The sequence below is a fragment of the Coenobita brevimanus genome, chromosome 96, assembly GCF_032717465.1.
Source record: "Coenobita brevimanus isolate Jiangsu-jjx chromosome 96, ASM3271746v2, whole genome shotgun sequence".
In the NCBI taxonomy this organism is placed as follows: domain Eukaryota; kingdom Metazoa; phylum Arthropoda; class Malacostraca; order Decapoda; family Coenobitidae; genus Coenobita; species Coenobita brevimanus.
Genome location: NC_137049.1, coordinates 31,230,090 through 31,248,642, shown reverse-complemented (window position 1 = coordinate 31,248,642; position 18,553 = coordinate 31,230,090). Strand labels below are relative to the sequence as shown.

At 44.6% G+C, this 18,553-nt stretch overlaps 1 protein-coding gene across 1 annotated transcript in view; it reads left to right on the top strand.

The window, feature by feature from the left end:
• LOC145413547 (plexin-B-like) overlaps nucleotides 1-18,316 on the top strand; it is an 889,679-nt gene extending 871,363 nt beyond the window's left edge. Inside the window, exons 17-19 of the mRNA XM_080283243.1 lie at nucleotides 15,084-15,724; nucleotides 16,167-16,325; nucleotides 18,161-18,316. Coding sequence (XP_080139369.1) covers nucleotides 15,084-15,724; nucleotides 16,167-16,325; nucleotides 18,161-18,316 — 956 coding nt within the window. The remainder of the gene's footprint in view (nucleotides 1-15,083; nucleotides 15,725-16,166; nucleotides 16,326-18,160) is intronic.
• Nucleotides 18,317-18,553: the final 237 nt, after the last annotated feature.

Genomic DNA, 18,553 nt, shown 5'->3' with positions numbered 1-18,553 from the left:
CTTCTACCTCGTATCAAACTCCCACTACCTTGTATCCAGCTGCTTCTACCTCCTGTCCAGAATGTGTTACTTCTCACACCTACTCTCTGGTTCACACTGCACCCTTCAACACCTGTTTACAGTCCCACCTCGGGCCTTTCCTACATACTTACACGTTACCTAACATCTACCTTTTCCTCCAACTTGTCCCCAGTTCCACACCTGCCCCATCCCCCACTTGCATCCTGTCCCATTCATCTGTCCCATCCTGCACATAATTTCTATCACATACTCGTTTCATTCTCCACACCTGTCTCTTATCTCATGTCTGCTTCGTCTCACACCTGTCCCTTGTCTCCCCGTCCCACACGTACCTCTACTTCCATACCTGTCTTCCGTCTCACACCTGTCCCCCGTCCCACACCAATCCATATTTCTGTCTCCTGTCCCACATCTCCCCGTACCTCACCAACCCCTGCTTCCATACCTGTCTCTCGTCCCACACCTGTCCACCGTTTCTCCGTCCCACACTTACCCCTATGACCTTACCTGTTGCTTGTTCCATACCTGTCCCGTACTCCCTAGTAGTACACCAGCCCACACTTCCATATGTGCATTCTGTCCTACACCTATCCCATGCCTCATGCATGCCCCCTGTTCCACACCTGCTCTGTCCCACACCTGCCCCCTGTCCCACACCTGTTCCCTGCTCATTGCCCGGAACTTAGATCTGTTCCATACCTGATTTTCCAGCTAATGTTAATTCCTATAGGACTAAGATTTTTCCCTCGTGTCCTGGCGCCTCCATCTCTTCCCCCTCCTCCTCCTCTTCCTTTCCCGCCCTTCTTCCTTTCCTCCTGATTTTCCATTTTCCTTCCTCCCCCATCTGTCTTGTCACCTCTTCCTGCATGCCTCCTTCATTTCCCCTTTTTCCTTTTTCACTACCTTGTTTCCTCATCCTTAACCTTTCCTCTTTCTTCCTCAACTTCTTTTCTCTCTCTCGTCGCCTCCTTTACAAAATTATCTCCTCGTCACTGCTAAATCTGGTTCGCCACGTCCCTCTCTAACCCCATCTCCGTTTCCTACTTCGTCTAACCCCATACTATCAAGTTTTACTTCGTTTTCAGCTGTTTTACTGGGATTGTTCCCGTCCCATTCTGTTCTGATCAGCCCTATTTCGGTCTTGCCTGCCCCCTCCCCCTTTTGTTTTTTTGCTATACTTTTTATCATAGCGAGGCTGTGACGTAATTGCCTGCATCTTTGTGTTTGTATGTGATTGTTCCCATAATATCTCAAAATCAAGAGGACAAATTGTATCCAAACTTTGTGGGCTGTATATCGAGATGTATGGCTTAGTTGCTATTAATATTGGCAAAGCTGTAATGACTTGCTTCAGATTGCCAGAGGATTTTGCAAGAAAAAATAGTCTCCAACTTTTTCATATAGCCTCCCATTTTTCACCACTTTATGTCGTACCCCCAACGAGGAGAACCGCCGTTTAAAGGGTAACTATTAAAAAGTCTTTAAAAGCCTGTTATACTCAATGACATTCACCAGCATAATACCCCTGACCTCGGGCGTCTGAATATTTGTGTGATGTTTAACTTATTAGGATTAAACAGCAAATCCCATTTTTTTTTTTTTTTTCGATTTTGGCAAAGTTGCAATAATATACCTCCGATTGCCGGAGGATTAATGATCCACTTTTTTTATGATGGCGGGCGATATGCAATCGTTGGCGAATGCTTTGGCTTTTCTCTTCGTTTCCCTGCCAGATTTACATGCATCAGTCGTATCTGTGTATAATTTTTCAGACATTATTTTTTTTATGTTCATATTACCATATTAGTGTAGTTCCTTTAGTACTGGAGAGATGCCTATACGTGGCTGCACTGATATAACTAGGCGGCGGAACTGCCTAGTTATACAACCAGCTGTAGTCATATTTCCCAAGAGGAAGATGTTGGGCTGCAGAAGGGCAGCTTTAGCCTGCAGTCCGCAGGATTCACGTTCAGATGAGCCAGGGGTCAAAATGACAACAAATTTGCTTTCACACGCCATCAAGTCACCCTCTTCTCTCATACTCCCCTTCCTCGGAAAGGCGTAGAGGGGAGAACTCAGGAAATGGTGGTGGTATTGTGCTTGACAGAAACAAAAAGCGGCTATTATATCCCTTCATTAACAATTTTATGGTCGGCCCGGGAAAGCGTTCTGGGTTTGATGGACATTACTCGCTCGTCAAGTGTGTCATATCGCCGGACGGGGTGGGAGAATGTGAGAGGGGCAGTGTGGGAGGAGAGGGACAAGGGGAAGTGTGAAAGGGACAGCGGATAATATATAGGAGGAATAAGAGTATGTGAGAGGGATGAAAGAGAATGTGGAAGGGGCACTGTGGGACGAGACAGACAAACGATTTGTAAGAGGGACAGAGGAGAAAATGTAAGAGGAACAAGAGAATGTGAGAGGGGCCAAAGAGGAAACAAGGAGCAGGACAGAGGAGGAAATATAAGAGGAGCCAAGAGAGTGTTAGAGGGACGGAAAGAGAATGTGAAAGAGGCACAATGAGAGGAGATGGACTAGGAAAGGAAATTTGCAAGGGACAGGAGAAGACGCAAGAGGAACAGTGCGATAGAGGGAAAGAGTGACTGTGAAGGCAACCGGAGAGAACGTAAAAAAAAATAAAAAGTTGAGTGACAGCGAATAGATGTGGGATGAGGAACAGGAGAGAATATGAGAGCAACAAGGAATGTATGTGAGAGGATCAAGGAGTGTATGTGAGAGATGAAGTGTGTATTAAAGGAACTAAAGGTACGGAATAGTGGGAACTGTGGAAGGCAAGAGGGAAGGAGGCGATTTGAGGACAGGATTCGATAGGGACTGGTGAGAAATAGGAACGAGGGGAGTAATTGTGAAAGGGACGAACGAGTAGATATAAAGGTAAGTTAGGAAAGCAAGAAGAGTAAATGTCAGAGGGACCGTTCTGGGAGGAGGGAAGCAAGTGGATTGATTGAGAGACGCGTGGAAAGAGAGAAACGAGTTGTGTTTGTAGGGTCATTGTGGGAGAGGAGGGACATGGGAGTGTGTGAAATGCTGTGTAGGTGAAGGAGAGGGAGTATGTTAAAGGGACAGTGTGGGGGTAGATGGTAAAGGGAGTGGTTGCGAAAGAGAAGTGTCAAGAGGAAAGAGGTAAGAGAGGGCAGTGTTAGATTATAAAAAATAAAAAAAACTGCGCGAGAGAAGAAGGCTATCTCAGTATGGAGACGAGGGCGGGAAATGAGGTTGAGACTGAGGAAAATACAGAACAGCAGGTGGAAATGTTGCCAGAGCAATGTAGGAGAAAGTAGGAATAAAGAATGCTAATGTAAAATTTATTTGTAGGGAAAAATTTCGTTGAATAAGATTACTTTCAAAACTTCGGTGGAGATTGGAGGTTGGTGTGAATGAAAAGTGAAACTCATTATAATCAAAAGAATAGATAATTAGAAAAGGAGAATGTATTGGGCATTTTAAAAATCGGGTGGGGGGGGGGAGAGCGATTGGGAGCAGATGCGGTTGATGTCATTGATCCATTGTCTTGACTGGATACCAACTACCCTCTACACCGCCGCGTATTGGGTCATTGTCAGCCTCACATCATTCACTTTTAATGAAGGGAGGCTCATATTTTTTTTTTTAAATTTTGTTGTATTCAATTCTGTGAGTAGACTTTTTACAGTCCATTCCCTGAAGCAGCAGTCCTCGTCCAACATATAGTTCCACGCTTTCTTATGGTACTGCTTGAGCGTTAATACCCATAGACAGTGCTGAATGAAAATTACGCTAAGGATGTTTTCTTCAGGACTGATGTGATGGCATTGGTAGGTTATGACATACCAGTGGGTGCCCTGGAAGTTTAGTTGGGGACTTTGTACGAATTCCATAGCTGTTCCTTGTTTCAGCGTCAGATTGATCTTGCGTCCTTTCGATCAGCAGCTCACATCTGTACCGTTTGAGAGAGGAAGAGGAGAGAGAGTACGTGTGACATTTTCTTATATATTTTGCTTACTTTACATGCACTTGCTTCTAGTAATTCCTCGCCACTTCCTTTCATATATGTTTCTGTTGTCTTGTATCTTCTGTGTCTTCCATTTCTCTAGGTTTCATCCATTAAACCTCTCATTTCTTCCTCAGGTATCCTTCTTACACTATCGCATCTCCTACTTATTTCGATTTCTTCCTCTCCTCCATCATTTCGCTTTCTCCTTCATTTTTACCTCCTGCTTCTTCCACCTCGTTCCCGCATCACACCCAGTCCTCGCCCACCCACTCCTTTCTCCACCCCGCTGACTCAGTTTCTTTTGGTTAGTCATGGCTGGTGTTCCCCTTGGTGGAGATGTCATGTTGGTGGTGTGAGTCATGCTGTAGCGGTGTTGTACTGTTGTTCTGTTTTAGTGGTGTTAGGTTGCGGGGTTGTGTTGTGGTGTTGTGATGGTTATGTTTGGTGGTAAGTCATGTTGCTGCTGAGTGTGTCGATTTAGTGATGTTGCATTGATACTCGAGTCGTGTCTGTGGTGGTATGTAGTCATGTGGTGGTGCTAAGTCATGTTGTGGTGGATTTTACTGTTGTTGTTGTGTTTAAGCGTGTTGTGGTGGTGTATGGTTGTGTTGCAGAGTTTTGTCGTGGTATATTTAGTCGTGTGCTGGTGGTGTTTAGTCGTGTTGTGGTGGTGTTTAGTGTTGTGGTGCTTGGTCATGTTGCGGTTGTATAGTGTGGTGTAATACTAAGTAATGCAGTAGTGGCCGTATTGTGATGGTATTGCGAGTTGTGCTGTAGTGATGGAAAGTTGTGTGGTATTGTGGTGGTACAATCGTGTTGATTCTATGGCGGTGGAGGTGTTGGTGTTATGCTGGTGTAACTGGTATGCTGTTTTATGTGACTAAATTACCACTAGAGAAATAGGTAATGGTATTGAGTAATGGGTATAATAGGATGCTGCTTTACGGGGCATCTTTATTACGTGTATTTAATTAAACTGTACTGTTTTGAAGAGAGTAATAGCGCTGGGAGTACTTCTATTGCTAACGTGATTGGTTTTAGTAATTATGTACTTGCTGATTGCTTCCGTTCATTACTGATTATTAATATATTTTGTCGGTATCCTGGGTGAGGTAATTCTCATAGTAATTCTTGTACTGTAGTTGTAACGTTCTTGTGATATTAATATTTCAGCCTGTAAATAGTGGCGGCAGTGATAAATTTCCCAATATTCCTAACGACAGGGACAAATTTGATTATTCATGGAAGTACTAAGCAACCCCGGACGCAGTATACATGTGTGTGACAGAGAGATAAAATCCAATCTGTGAGGGAATATTGAATGAGGCTCACAGTTCCTCTTAAATATTGCGGGATATTCTACACGGGCCGCCACTCTTTAATAACACCTGATTCATTAGTACCCAGCCCGCGTCGCATTCATCATAATACGCCACACCAGCACACTCGTTACTCATCATTCATCGTATACGTCACTGCACTCACATATTTCATCCCTGTACGCTCGCATTTCCTCCCATAATAGAAATGTTCTCCCTAAATCCTCCGGGACAGGTTCGTTTTTTGACTGATTATCGGACACCAACCCGTGTTAATTAGTTTAATGTAATACGTCACTTGGCCGTCCTCGTTTTCTGACAGTCCGACAGTGTGTGGGTGACGCTGAGTGTGATAGGTGTGTTGTGCTGTTTTCGTGTGTGGTGTTGTTATGGTGTGTGGTGGTGAAGTGTTTGGTGTGTTGCATTATGATTGTATTATGGTTGTGTGGTGGTACAGTGTGGTACACTGTACTGTGCACTGTGGTGCTACTGTACTGTGGTGATACAGCGTTTGGTGTGTGATGGTGTGTGGGATTGCTGTGTTGTGTGAGTGATGTTTGGTGGTGGTGTGTTTTGGTGTGTGGTGGTGGTGTGGTTTATGATAGTGTTGTGTGATGGTCATTGGATTTGATGTGCGGAATTGCTGTGCAGTTTTGTGTATGGTAGGACTGTTTTGTATGCTATATGGTCAGTGTTGTGATGGTGTGGTGCTCCGTTTGTGGTGATTTGTGAGGCTTGTTATGTAGGATGGTGGTGTTGATTATGTATTGAATTTTTTCCCCAAGGATTTAATGAGACTAGTTGATGTAGTATGATGATTGGTATTATGATGGTGATAGTGATTATAGCCTAGAGATGCGGTGTTGTGTTAAGGTGTGTATTAACACTGAGGTGTTGATCAGGTTTTGCGTAGCCTCATAATACGAAGATATGTTTTGTTAGTGACTGACTAATTAGATTTCACCAGTGATATGTGTATTTAATATTAAAATTGAACTGTTTACGCTAAGGGTGTGTTAGTTTCGTTTATGTGATGGTATTTTTATGAATTTTGGTGAACGATGAATATTTAAGTGTGGATACTAGCGTGGTATTTAGAGAGCGAAGCTTTCGTTGTGTATGGTATTCGTGCCTCTAGGGATGGTGGTTTTTGTCTCTGGGTAAATTGGCTTTTGAAGAATTATTTGGTATTGTCGCAGAATAAGCTAAAAATTAATTTGGTGACGAGTTTTTCAGTGTTAGCTTTAACCCCCTCCATAAGATAGCTTTATTTAGGCCGAACCCTTTCAACAGTCGATCTAGTAATGCATCTGTTTCTGGGTTACTGTAGGACTACATTCGATGTGCGTCACCCAGCCCGGCACCTGACAGCACACTCAGCCTATATTGTCGTACCCCTACCGAACTCTGTTGCGTAACATTGGAAGTTGCTGTGACCTGATTTTTACCTAGTGTCTTCTTCAGCGTCTGGCAGAGGGTCAGCGAGCATACTTCTATTGTTGCTATATCCAAACGCATTTAGCTGACTAACGGGAGCGTTCTTGTAATGATGGGATTAATCACTCACCTTTGTACCTTTAATACGATAACAGCAGGCCACCCGCAAGGATATAAAGTAGTAATGTACAAAGGAAAGAAAACCTAGTGCCCGGTTGCGGCTGCTTGTTGAGAGTACTTTGGCTGTCTGTTTCTATGAATAGGCGATAAGGATAGGAAAGCAAGTAAGTTTGGGAAAGAACACTCGTAGTGAAAGATGTTTTCGGTAGAGATGATGATAACAGAATGAGTTAATTCGTGTTTATTGCTGTGTTTTTAGGGGTCTTTCAACTCCTTTAACTGGAGAACGCATTATTCGTTTCATACCACCTTCGGACGATTTCATTCACTTCAGGAGAGACTAATTTAATATAGTTTGTATTAACCCCTTCCGATTCTGAACATCACACTTTGGTAGCAGCAAGAATAAAAAAAAAAAATACTTCCAAAGACTGAAGGAAATAGCAATTCTTTTAACAACGTTTGTATTGTTGTTGTAATAGTTTTTCTGATGCTGGTTTGATGTTTATAGTGGTGTGTTATAAAGGCTGTATTGGTAATTTAATGTTTGTAGTAGTTTCAAAGTTTTTCGCGGTTTTAATGTTCAGTGTTTTATTTAGCTAGTAACTTTAATTATGTGTACTGGTTTTATAATATTTGTATGGATAGTTTAATGTCTAGTGGTGTTTTAATTTGTACTGGTGTTTTCGTGTTTACTGGTTTATAATATTTGTAAGGGTACTTTAGTGTCTGTAGTAGTGTTTTCATTTCTAATGGTGCTTTCATCTGTAGTGCTGTTTTAATAATGCTTGCATTGGTTTTAATAATGTTTGCAATTGTTGTGATGTTGGTAGCTGGGATTGTTGTTGCCTGTGCCCCCACCTGCAACGCCTGCGATGCTCCACTTTATTTTACTCGGCTGTATATTTTTCCCCAATGTTCGGCAGTTGTGCAAACTTTAATTTCTGTTAAAGTTATAATCTATTAATGTATTCATAAACTTCGTCCTGTGGCTCACAACTCTATCGGTGGATCCCGTCGCAAATCCCCCCCTCCCCCCACCACCACCATTCTTCCCCTCCCCACACCACCACCATTCTTCCCCTCCGCACACTACCACCATTCCTCTCCCCCCTCCACCATAACCATTTCTTCCCCCCCTCCACCATAACCATTCCTTCCCCCCTCCACCATAACCATTCCTTCCCCCCCTCCACCATAACCATTCCTTCCCCCCTCCACCATAACCATTCCTTCCCCCCTCCACCATAACCATTCCTTCCCCCCCGCCACCACCATTCTTCCCCTCCCAACACCACCACCATTCCTCTCCCCCCTCCACCATAACCATTCCTTCCCCCCTCCACCATAACCATTCCTTCCCCCCCACCACTATCATTTCTTCCCCTCCCTCCAACACCACCATTCCTTCCCCTCCCTCCAACACCACCATCACCACCACCTCCTTCATCCTCCTCCACCACCAGCACCATCACCCCCTTATCCCCCCTCCTCCACCAATGTGCCTCGCTCCAATATTTCCCTCCACCACATCTCTGCTTCCTCCACCACCACCATGTCTTCACCCCACCACCACGTCCACTCCCCTCCACCACTACCACCACCCACCTCAACTCCTGCACCTCCACCTCTCCTTCGTCCCCCTCCCACCACCTCTTCTTCACATTCACCCCCCCCACAACTTTCGCCTCCACCACATACACCCCGCACCACATCCATCTCACCACCACATCCATCCCCCACAACATTCATCCCCCCACCACATTCATACCCCACCACATGCACCCTCACCACTTTCATCCCCACCACATTCGCCTTCCCCTCCCACCACCTACACCGCCGCTTCACCACCAGCACAATCACCACCTTCACCCCCCTCCACCACCAGTTTACCCCGTTCCAATACTACCCTCTTCCACCACCCTCCACCACGTCTCAGCTTCGTCCACCAGCAAGTCTCCCCCCTCCACCACCACCACCCACCTCCATCCCTCCACCACCACCTCCGTCGCCACCTCTCCACCACCACTTCTCCCCCTATCACCACATCCACCCCCACCACATTCATCCCCACCACATTCACCTCCCCAACCCAAGTGCCAACTTAAGTCACAACTCATGAATCAACTTAAGTGCCAACTCAGGTGACATGCCAACTCAAGTACGAACATAAATCCCAACTCAAGTAAAACATTAAGTGCCAACTTGGGTCAACAGTCAAGCGCCAACGTAGGTCGCAACTCAAGTGCCAACCCATGTCTCAACTGAAGCGCCAACCTTAGTCCCAACTCAAGAACCAGCTTAATAACAACTCAGGGGTCAGCATAGGTCCCAACTCAAGTGAAAACGTAAGCTCAAACTCAAGTGCCAACTCGAGCTAACTTAAGTGCCAACGAAAGCGCCAACTTATGTTGCAACTCAAGCGCAAACATAACTCCCAACTCAAGTGACAAGATAAGTGCCAACTCAAGTGACAACATAAGTGCCAACTCAGGTCCAAACTCAAGCGCCAACTTGGGCCCCAGCTCAAGTGACAATTCCCAACTCAAGCGGCAACATGTCTCATCTCAAGCGCAAACTTAAGTACCAACCCAAGCGCCATCTTTAGTCCCAACTAAAGGGCGAGCTTAGGTCTCAGCTCAAGCACCAACTTAAGTTCCAATTCAAGCACCAGCTTAAGTCCCAACTCAAGCGCCAACTTAAGTCCAAACTTAGCTGCCAACTTAAGTGCCAAATAAAGTGCTAACGTAAATGATAAGTGCAAACGTGACTGCAAATTCAAGTGTCAAGTTAAGTGCCAACTCAAATGCAAACTTAAAACTTAAATGCCAACTTAAGTGCATACGCAAATTCCTACTTAAGTGCAAACTCATGTGATGACGTAAGTGCGAAGTCAAATGTTAACTAAAGCTCCGACTCAAGTGCCAAATTAAGTCCCAAAATAAGTTCCAACTTAAGTCTAAAAGAAGTGCCAACTTAAGTCCTAAAACAAGTGCCAACTTAAATCGAACACAAACGCCGATTTAAATCCCAATTCAAGTACCAACTAAAGTTCAAACTCTTAAGTGTCAACTCGAGTCTCAACACAGGCACCACTTGGTTCCAAACACAAGTACCAACTTAAGTCCTAACACAAGTACGAGCTCAAGTCCTAAGTCAAGCGCTAACTTAAGTCTCAACTCAAGTGCAAACTAAGCTCCCAACTCAAGCACCAACTGAAGTCCCAGCTCAAGTGCCAACGTAAGTTACAACTCAAGACCCAACGTAAGGTACAAATGAAGCACCAATTTAAGTCCCAATTCACGAGTCAACTCAAGTCCCAACTGAAGTGCCAACTTATGCTGCATCTCAAGCACCAACATTAATCCCAACTCAAGTGAAACCTTAAGTGCCAAGCTGGGTCAAAACTCAAGCGCCAACCTAGGTCCGAGCTCAAGCGCCAACATAGGTCCCAGCTCAAGCGCCAACATAGGTCCCAACTCAAGCGCTAACTTAAGTCCCAACTCAAGCGTCAAGTAAAGTCCCAACTCAATCTCCAAACTAATTCCCAACTCAGGGGCGAACTTAAGTCCCAACTCAAGTGCCAACCTAAGTCCCAATTGAAGTGCCAACTTAAGTCCCAACTCAAGCGCCAACCTAAGTCCCAACTCAGGTGCCAACGAAAGTTAAAACTCAAGTGCCAACTAAAGTCCCAACTCATGAATCAACTTAAGTGCCAACTCAAGTGAGAACGTGCCAACTGAAGTACGAGCATTAATCCAAACTCAAGTGAAACCTTAAGTGCCAACTCGAGTCAAAACTCAACTGCCAACGTAGGTCCCAACTCAAGTGCCAACCCATGTCTCAACTCAAGCGCCAACCTTAGTCCCAACTCAAGCACGAGCTTAATCACAACTCAAGGGTCAGCATAGGTCCCAACTCAAGTGCCAACGTAAGTTTCAAATCAAGTGTCAACGTAAGCTCCATATCAAGTGCCAACGTAAGTGCCACCTCAGGAGTTAACTTGTGCCAACTAAAGCGAAAACTTATGTTGCAACTAAAGCGCAAACATAACTCCCAACTCAAGTGACAACACAGGTGCCAAATAAAGTGTTAACACAAGTGCCAACTCGTGACAAAATAAGTGCCAACTCAAATGTTAACTCAGGTCCAAACTCAAGCGCCAACTTAGATCCCAGCTCAAGTGACAACTAAAGTCCCGACTCAAGCGGCAACAAGTCTCATCTCATCCCCTCCCCATCACCTTCACCCTTACTCTGTCACCTTCACCCCTTCGCCCCCTCCCTATCACCTGCACCCCCCTCCCTATCACCTGCACCCCCCTCCCACCACCTGCACCCCCCTCCCACCACCTGCACCCCCCTCCCACCACCTGCACCCCCCTCCCACCACCTTAACCCCCCCCACCATCACCTTCACCCCCTTCTCACCACCACCACCTTCACCCCCCTCCTCACCACCATCACCTTCACCCGCCTCCTCACCACCATCACCTTCACCCCCCTCCTCACCACCATCACCTTCACCCCCCTCCTCACCACCATCACCTTCACCCCCCTCCTCACCACCATCACCTTCACCCCCCTCCTCACCATTTATACCCCCTTCCTCACCACCACCATCATCTCCCATCTCACCACCTTCACCTCCCTTCTCACCACCTTCACCCAACTTTTCACCACCTTCACGCCCCTCCCCACCACCTCCACTTCTATCCCCTTCCTCATCACCTCTACTTTATCCCCCCCGTCCCCACCACCTCTACTTCATCCTGTCGTCCCCACCACCTCTACTTCATCCTCCCTTCCCCTCCACAAACACCCTGTCTTTCCTTATCCACCTCCCCATCACCACCTCTCCTTCCCTTCACCGCTCTGCTGCCTCGCCTTTTTCCCTCCTTGATCACTTTCCTCTGTCTCGCCCCAGCCTCATCTCCTTTCTTCCGCTTCTCTACTGTCCCTTCACTACTCCTAACTCAGTCCTCTCAACCAGCTCTCCTCCACCACCTCGTATGTCCGTTTTCACTGTCTTTCTTCCATGTTCACAGCATTTACTTTATCAACATCACTTCAGCCCCTTCTCCACCACTTCATTATCTCAACATTTACGTCGCCATACCACCACCACCCCCCCATTCCACTGCCTCACCACCACCACCACCACCACCACCCCATTCCACTGCCTCACCACCACAACCTCATTCCACCGTCTCACCACCGCCACCTCATTCCACAGTCTCACCTCCACCACCACCACAGCACTTTTCCCTTGCCTCCCCGTCATCCCATTTTCTAATACCCGCCCATCGTTTGGCTCATCACTTCTGCCGTTTGTTCTTCCATTTCCACTCCTCTTTTAGTGGCTTTTCATTTTAGCTGTCTTCGTTCTGTTTTTCACCACCCTGTGCTCTCATTCACTAGCATTTTACCCCTATTCACATCTTTCCTTCCTTGGATTTCCCTTGCTATACTACTGTACCATTTCTCCGAGTTAATTCACACTTGTCTTTCACCACCGTTCTTACACTTTCCACATTTTCCTCCTTAGCCCCCCGTCCTCTCGCCCTCTCTCTCTCTCTCTCTCTCTCTCTCTCTCTCTCTCTCTCTCTCTCTCTCTCTCTCTCTCTCTCTCTCTCTCTCACACACACACACACACACACACACACACACCTTTCTTTTACCCTATCTTATCTTTCCCTGTGTATTTTTTCCTTACATTCCCTCTTTTTCCACCTCATTTCACCTTCAGCCTGGGTTTCTTTCCCACCTGTTGCTACTTCTACACCTCATCCTTGTTCTTATTTTTTTTAAGCCTATCTAGTCTTCCACTCTTGCGGTTCATCCATTCTTTGTTCGTCCTCCTCACGTGTAACTTATTCTTTTCTTCTCTCCTCCTCACTTAACCTTTTCCTCTCTCCCCCTCGTAATTTTATCCTTAGTTCATATCCTTTCCTCTTGTCTTGCCTCTTAACCTCTGTGTTCCTTTGCTTATATAATTTCGTCCTCACTTTAACTATCTTTCATCTTGGTTTTAATTTCATGCCCTTCACCTTTTGCTTCTTTTTCATGTTCCTACTTTTCCATTTCTTCCTCCTCCTTACATGTAACCTCCTTCAGTTTCCCATTATCTTATTTTTGCAGTCAGTCAACCCTTTTCCGTTCATCTTCAACTTCACGCGGCTCTTTATTTTTTTACACTGATGCTTTGCTTTATTTATCCCTTTTCCTGTCTGTTAACTACTTGTGTTTGTTATTGTTTTTCATTTCCTTCCATTTTACATGTTTTAGAAACTATTCTTTCTATCTCGACCCCCGATTTCTTTCCCTTACCTCTGTTTCTCCCTTCTCCAGTACCCCTTCTTTCACCCTATCTTCTATACCGCTTCCTTCTTTCCCCTCCTCACTCTTCCCTTTTACCATTTCATTCATCCTCCAACTTTACCCATTTTTTTTTCCTCCCCTTCACCCTCCATTGTCTCATTCTTCACCCTCCTTTACTTCACCCTTCTTCATCGTTCCTCTCCCCTTCTCCGTTTACCCTTCCTTTACCCCTTTCCATTCCTCTACTCCCGTACCCTCACATTTTACCCTTGTCCATTAGTGCTACCCCCGTCTTCCATTGTTATTTTCAGCATATAAATTTCCCGTTAACATAAATGCAGATTCATTTTGTTGTCCTAGTGTTGTAAACGTGTGTGTGTGTGTGTGTGTGTGTGTGTGTGTGTGTGTTTAGGGGGAGGCGTGTATTTTTTCGTGTTCTGTTGTTACATATCTGCATGGTGTGATTTGTGAGCATTATATAAATACTGGGCACGTATATAATTTATATTGCATTGGTCTTCACTGGTCTACAGTAGGTTGCGTTTAGTGTTAGTATTAGTTGTAATATATATATATATATATATATATATATATATATATATATATATATATATATATATATATCCCATTGGATCACAGGGGTGCTGGGCGAGGCATTGTACTGGGAGGGTACTAATCGTACCGCCCTCCGCCTATCGGCTCATAGTCGTGAAGCTCATAGGTCCCTACCCGGGGGTTCCCTACTTGAAAAATCCCAGTTCTGTCCAGTACTCGGGACACCGGGCTCCAGTGGGTTAAAGAGACTGATAGGTTTGCCAGCCATTAACCCATTGGATCCCAGGGGTGCTGGGCGAGGCACGGCACTGGGAGGGTGCTGAGCGTACCGCCCTCCGCCAACCGGCTCATTGTCGTGAAGCTCACAGGTCCCTACCCGGGGGTTCCCTACTTTATAAAGACTTGAAAAATCCCAGTTCTGTCCAGTACTCGGGATCCAATGGAAAATATATATATATATATATATATATATATATATATATATATATATATATATATATATATATATAGCCAGACCCCTAGTCCCATAAGTGGTGGCCACAAACAAGTCGCCTCCATGTCGCCCTGTCCCCCGCCATTTCACTGCCCTGCTCCCAGCTCACATCCCCCCCTCTCATATACTACTCCATCTCATCCTTGGCCTCCCTCTCCCACTCACTCACATACACTCTCCTCGTCCTCTCCATCCTCTCCACATGGCCAAACCAACTCAGTTTGTTTCTCCTAACGCTTCCTACCACATCCATATCCACACCACAACGTTCCTTCACTTAAATTTGTCAGTCTGTCTCTCCATGTTACTCCACATTCTCCTCCCAAATAACTCATTTCCACCGCTCTCACCCTTGACTTCTGTCCCTCCAACAATGTTCAAGCTTCACTTCCATAATTTAGAGTTGGTATCATAATACTGTCATGTTGTAAATTTTTCACTTCCATTCTCACTTCCCTGTTTCTTATGTATGGTAATAGTGATGATGATAATGATATTTTCACCTTGTGCAAATATTTAACTTGTCATGAATATTTCCGTGAAGGAATGCTTGTTAGGGAGTGTGCAGAGTGTAAAACAAAACTGTGTATGCTAGAGCACAAATGTCATTAGGATATGGTTTTACAGTACATTGTGAAGATTATTTTTTATGAGGAGAGGCAAACAAAACATACTTATGTTCTGGGAAGTAGTGTCCACCAGCTTTTTTTTACCGTATGGTACAGGCACTGGGTGTTGGACCAATATGGCAACTAGCAAAAGAACGCAAAAAAAAAGTTAACTGAACTACCGTGCATTTGACGCCAACTTCTTATATGTTACAGGCACTGGATACTACTCTTATGCTAACAGTGTGTCTCCAATCAACTCCCCCGGAATGGAAGGTGGTGACTGTGCCAGCAACACAGTAGGGAGAGCCAGTGGTGCTGCAGTTAGTGGTGGAGGTGCAGGCGCAGGGGTTCACATTTACCACTTGGTACGGACTGCTGATGAAAACGCCTCAGGAACTCTTGGGTCTTCGAGGGACGGCCGAGACAGAACCTACGGCACCCACAAGGCCATCCCAGAAATTTTCTTGACACGACTATTGTCCACCAAAGGCACCGTCCAGCAGTTTGTGGATGATTTCTTCAGAACTATTTTGAGTGCTAACGATGGCTTGCCTCCTGCTGTCAAGTGGCTGTTTGATCTGTTGGACGAGGCTGCACGAGCTCATGGAATCACTGACCCTGAAGTCATCCATGCCTGGAAATCTAATTGCCTTCCTCTTAGGTTCTGGGTCAATTTCATCAAAAACCCTGACTTCATCTTCGACATCGCCAAGACGCCAACGGTGGACTCATGCCTGTCAGTGATAGCCCAGACATTCATTGATGCTTGCTCCACCACGGAACACCGACTAGGGAAGGACTCACCCTCCAATAAACTGCTTTTTGCCAAGGACATCCCACGCTACAGGGCGCAGGTTGGTGGACTTGCTGCTCTTTCACTGCTATTCTCAGTTTAACTATTTTCATTAAATCAAATATTCATGGTAGTTCGAAATGTTTCAGAGTGCCACATTGACCGCTTCTCATTTTTGCTTGTACTGTAATTCACAGTAATCATAAAAGTTGGCTATTTGTCATGTCTTTTTTTTTTTTTTTTTTTTCCTTGATCTAAGTGTCCAGTAAAAATGATCATGGCACAGTGTTTACCTGGTATAGTTGGATATTTGTCACATGTCTGTTTTTTTTTTCTCTCTGATCTAAGTGTCCAGTATAAATGATCATGGCACAGTGTTCACTTGCTATAGTTGGATATTTGTCACATGTCTTTTTTTTTTCTGATCTAAGTGTCCAAGTAAAAATGTTCACGACACAGTGTTCACCTGCTATCCGAGTTTTAACATGGATTTTGTGGCACAGGTGAAGAACTTCTATAGCGACGTGGGCAGTGCACAGCCGCTGAGTGAGCAAGAACTAGGACAACACATGCAGCAGCTCTCAGCATCACACGCTGGCCATTTCGACAACCTGGCAGCGCTCAAGGAGCTCTACATCTACGTCACCAAATATCATGAGCTGGTGAGTTAACCAGTTTTGATCTGCTTTGCATACAGCATTTCATCTGGCTTATATATAACTAGTCTGTATAAGAAAAATGTGCCGATGGTTAGGCTTGTGTTGTAGAACCACGACATCACTAGCTTCGATGATTCTGATGACATTTTAACTGAGCATGATGTTCGCAGTTTTCCCCCATTAATTTCCTTGTTTCTTTGTCCCACTTCATCCCGATTTTGGTTGGAAACATGGCATCATGATGATTTATCATAGAAAAATGTGCCGATGGTTAGGCTTGTGTTGTAGAACCACGACATCACTAGCTTCGATGATTCTGAAGACATTTTAACTGAGCATGATGTTCGTAGTTTTCCCCCATTAATTTCCTTGTTTCTTTGTCCCACTTCATCCCGATTTTGGTTGGAAACATGGCATCATGATGATTTATCATCCCATCTTCTCTTTTTTTTTCTGTTTACATCTAAGACTGGGATGAGGTAGGGCCCATAAAACAAAGTGAAAAAGACAATAGCGAGAGCATCATGCCCAGTGAAATAGGCCATGCACTCCTTCACTCACCATTGAAGTTCCCTGGAATTGTGACTCCACCTCACAGGCATGACCATTGACATACTATATATATCAAAAACCTTCTTTATAGATGCACTAAACGTCCTGTGGCAGGAATCCATCTGCTGACTCTTAAATAAGGGGTTCAAGTACGTGTCAGGTTTTCTCCTTGCATAATTCGTCCTACCAAATCGATCTCCTGTCAGTTTAGTAGCCTGATTAATATCCATACCTCTCTTTCTCACGTAATCATTTACCGTATCAGTCATGTTTCTTCTTGGGCAGACATGCCTATTCGTACCTTCAAACTCGCTCACATATACTCTTTTCAGGACCTTATTTACCGTACATCCATTATCCCCATATGATCATACCATCCAAAGAATCGATATTTAGTCTTCAGCCCTGTTGCTAACAGACATCTTATTCCATATCTTCAATGAGTCATATTTCTTATTCTACCTGCTCTGTGCCTTTCATTCACATTCCTCAATTATTTTATTTCCAGTTAGCCCGACTTCATTCTTATGCTAAACCAGTCTCACACACATGTTAATGAGAGCACTGAAGCGTCACACACACACAGTACTGTATTGTACTGCACTGTGATTAACTGTATGTATGTAAGTGAAGGGTGCTTTCAGTTGTCTGAGCGGTTTCGTTCTGAACTAGAACAAATTGGATTAGAGTGTTCGCTTTTTTGGCCCGGCAACGCCAGATGCCCCTGCTAGTATCTCTCTCTCTCTCTCTCTATACACACACACACACACACACACACACACACACACACACATATATATATATATATATATATATATATATATATATATATATATATATATATATGTATATATATAAAATATGAAAGAGCAGAGTATGTATGTATGCCACGGGTGTATCAGGTAGGTACACACTCAAAAAGGTATCGTTAAAGGGAGGTACGATGAGATTCATGCTGAATAATCCAGCTGTCTCTGAAGGGTTGGAGGAAGGCTGTTATCAAACGTAGTTTGTGGACCTACCACAGTGATTTTTTTGTTCGTTTAGCATATATTTTCTATTTTACTCATGTATATATGTAATATACTTTTTGTGTATATGTATGTACTTTGTGTAATGTATGTGTTGTAGTATATCAGAACATGGTCCAATAGTAAAGAAAGAAGCACTGTATAAAAACATTTAATAAGTTCATATATGTGCTTGTGAAAATACTTGTGCAGGAAACTGTCAATAAGTGAATGAACTTTGTGGAATTGATGACCCACACCTTTTTATACTTGCAGATCCTGGAGTCCCTGGATGCAGATCCATATTGCCGGAAGCTGAACCTGGCACATCGTCTGCAGTCAATTGCCTACATTCTTGAGTCGTACAGCCATGCCGGATCAGTCGTACCCATGCCTCCCCTGCAGCTTGCGGGACAGATGTCGGAATTGTGAACCACGTGGAACTTGGATGACAGGGACGAAGAACCGGATTCTCTCTGTGCTCCAGATGTGCTAGAAACTGTACCTTTCCTGGAAACCAAGTTCCGGTAAATCAGAAATCTCATTACGGTGAAGCTTTTGCATATGACATGGCATGTAATAGAAATCTCTAACCTTAAGAACTATGCTTGCCCCATGAACCATGCTTATTTTGCAAGATATTACTTGTTCCAGTCCCTGCTTAAAAAC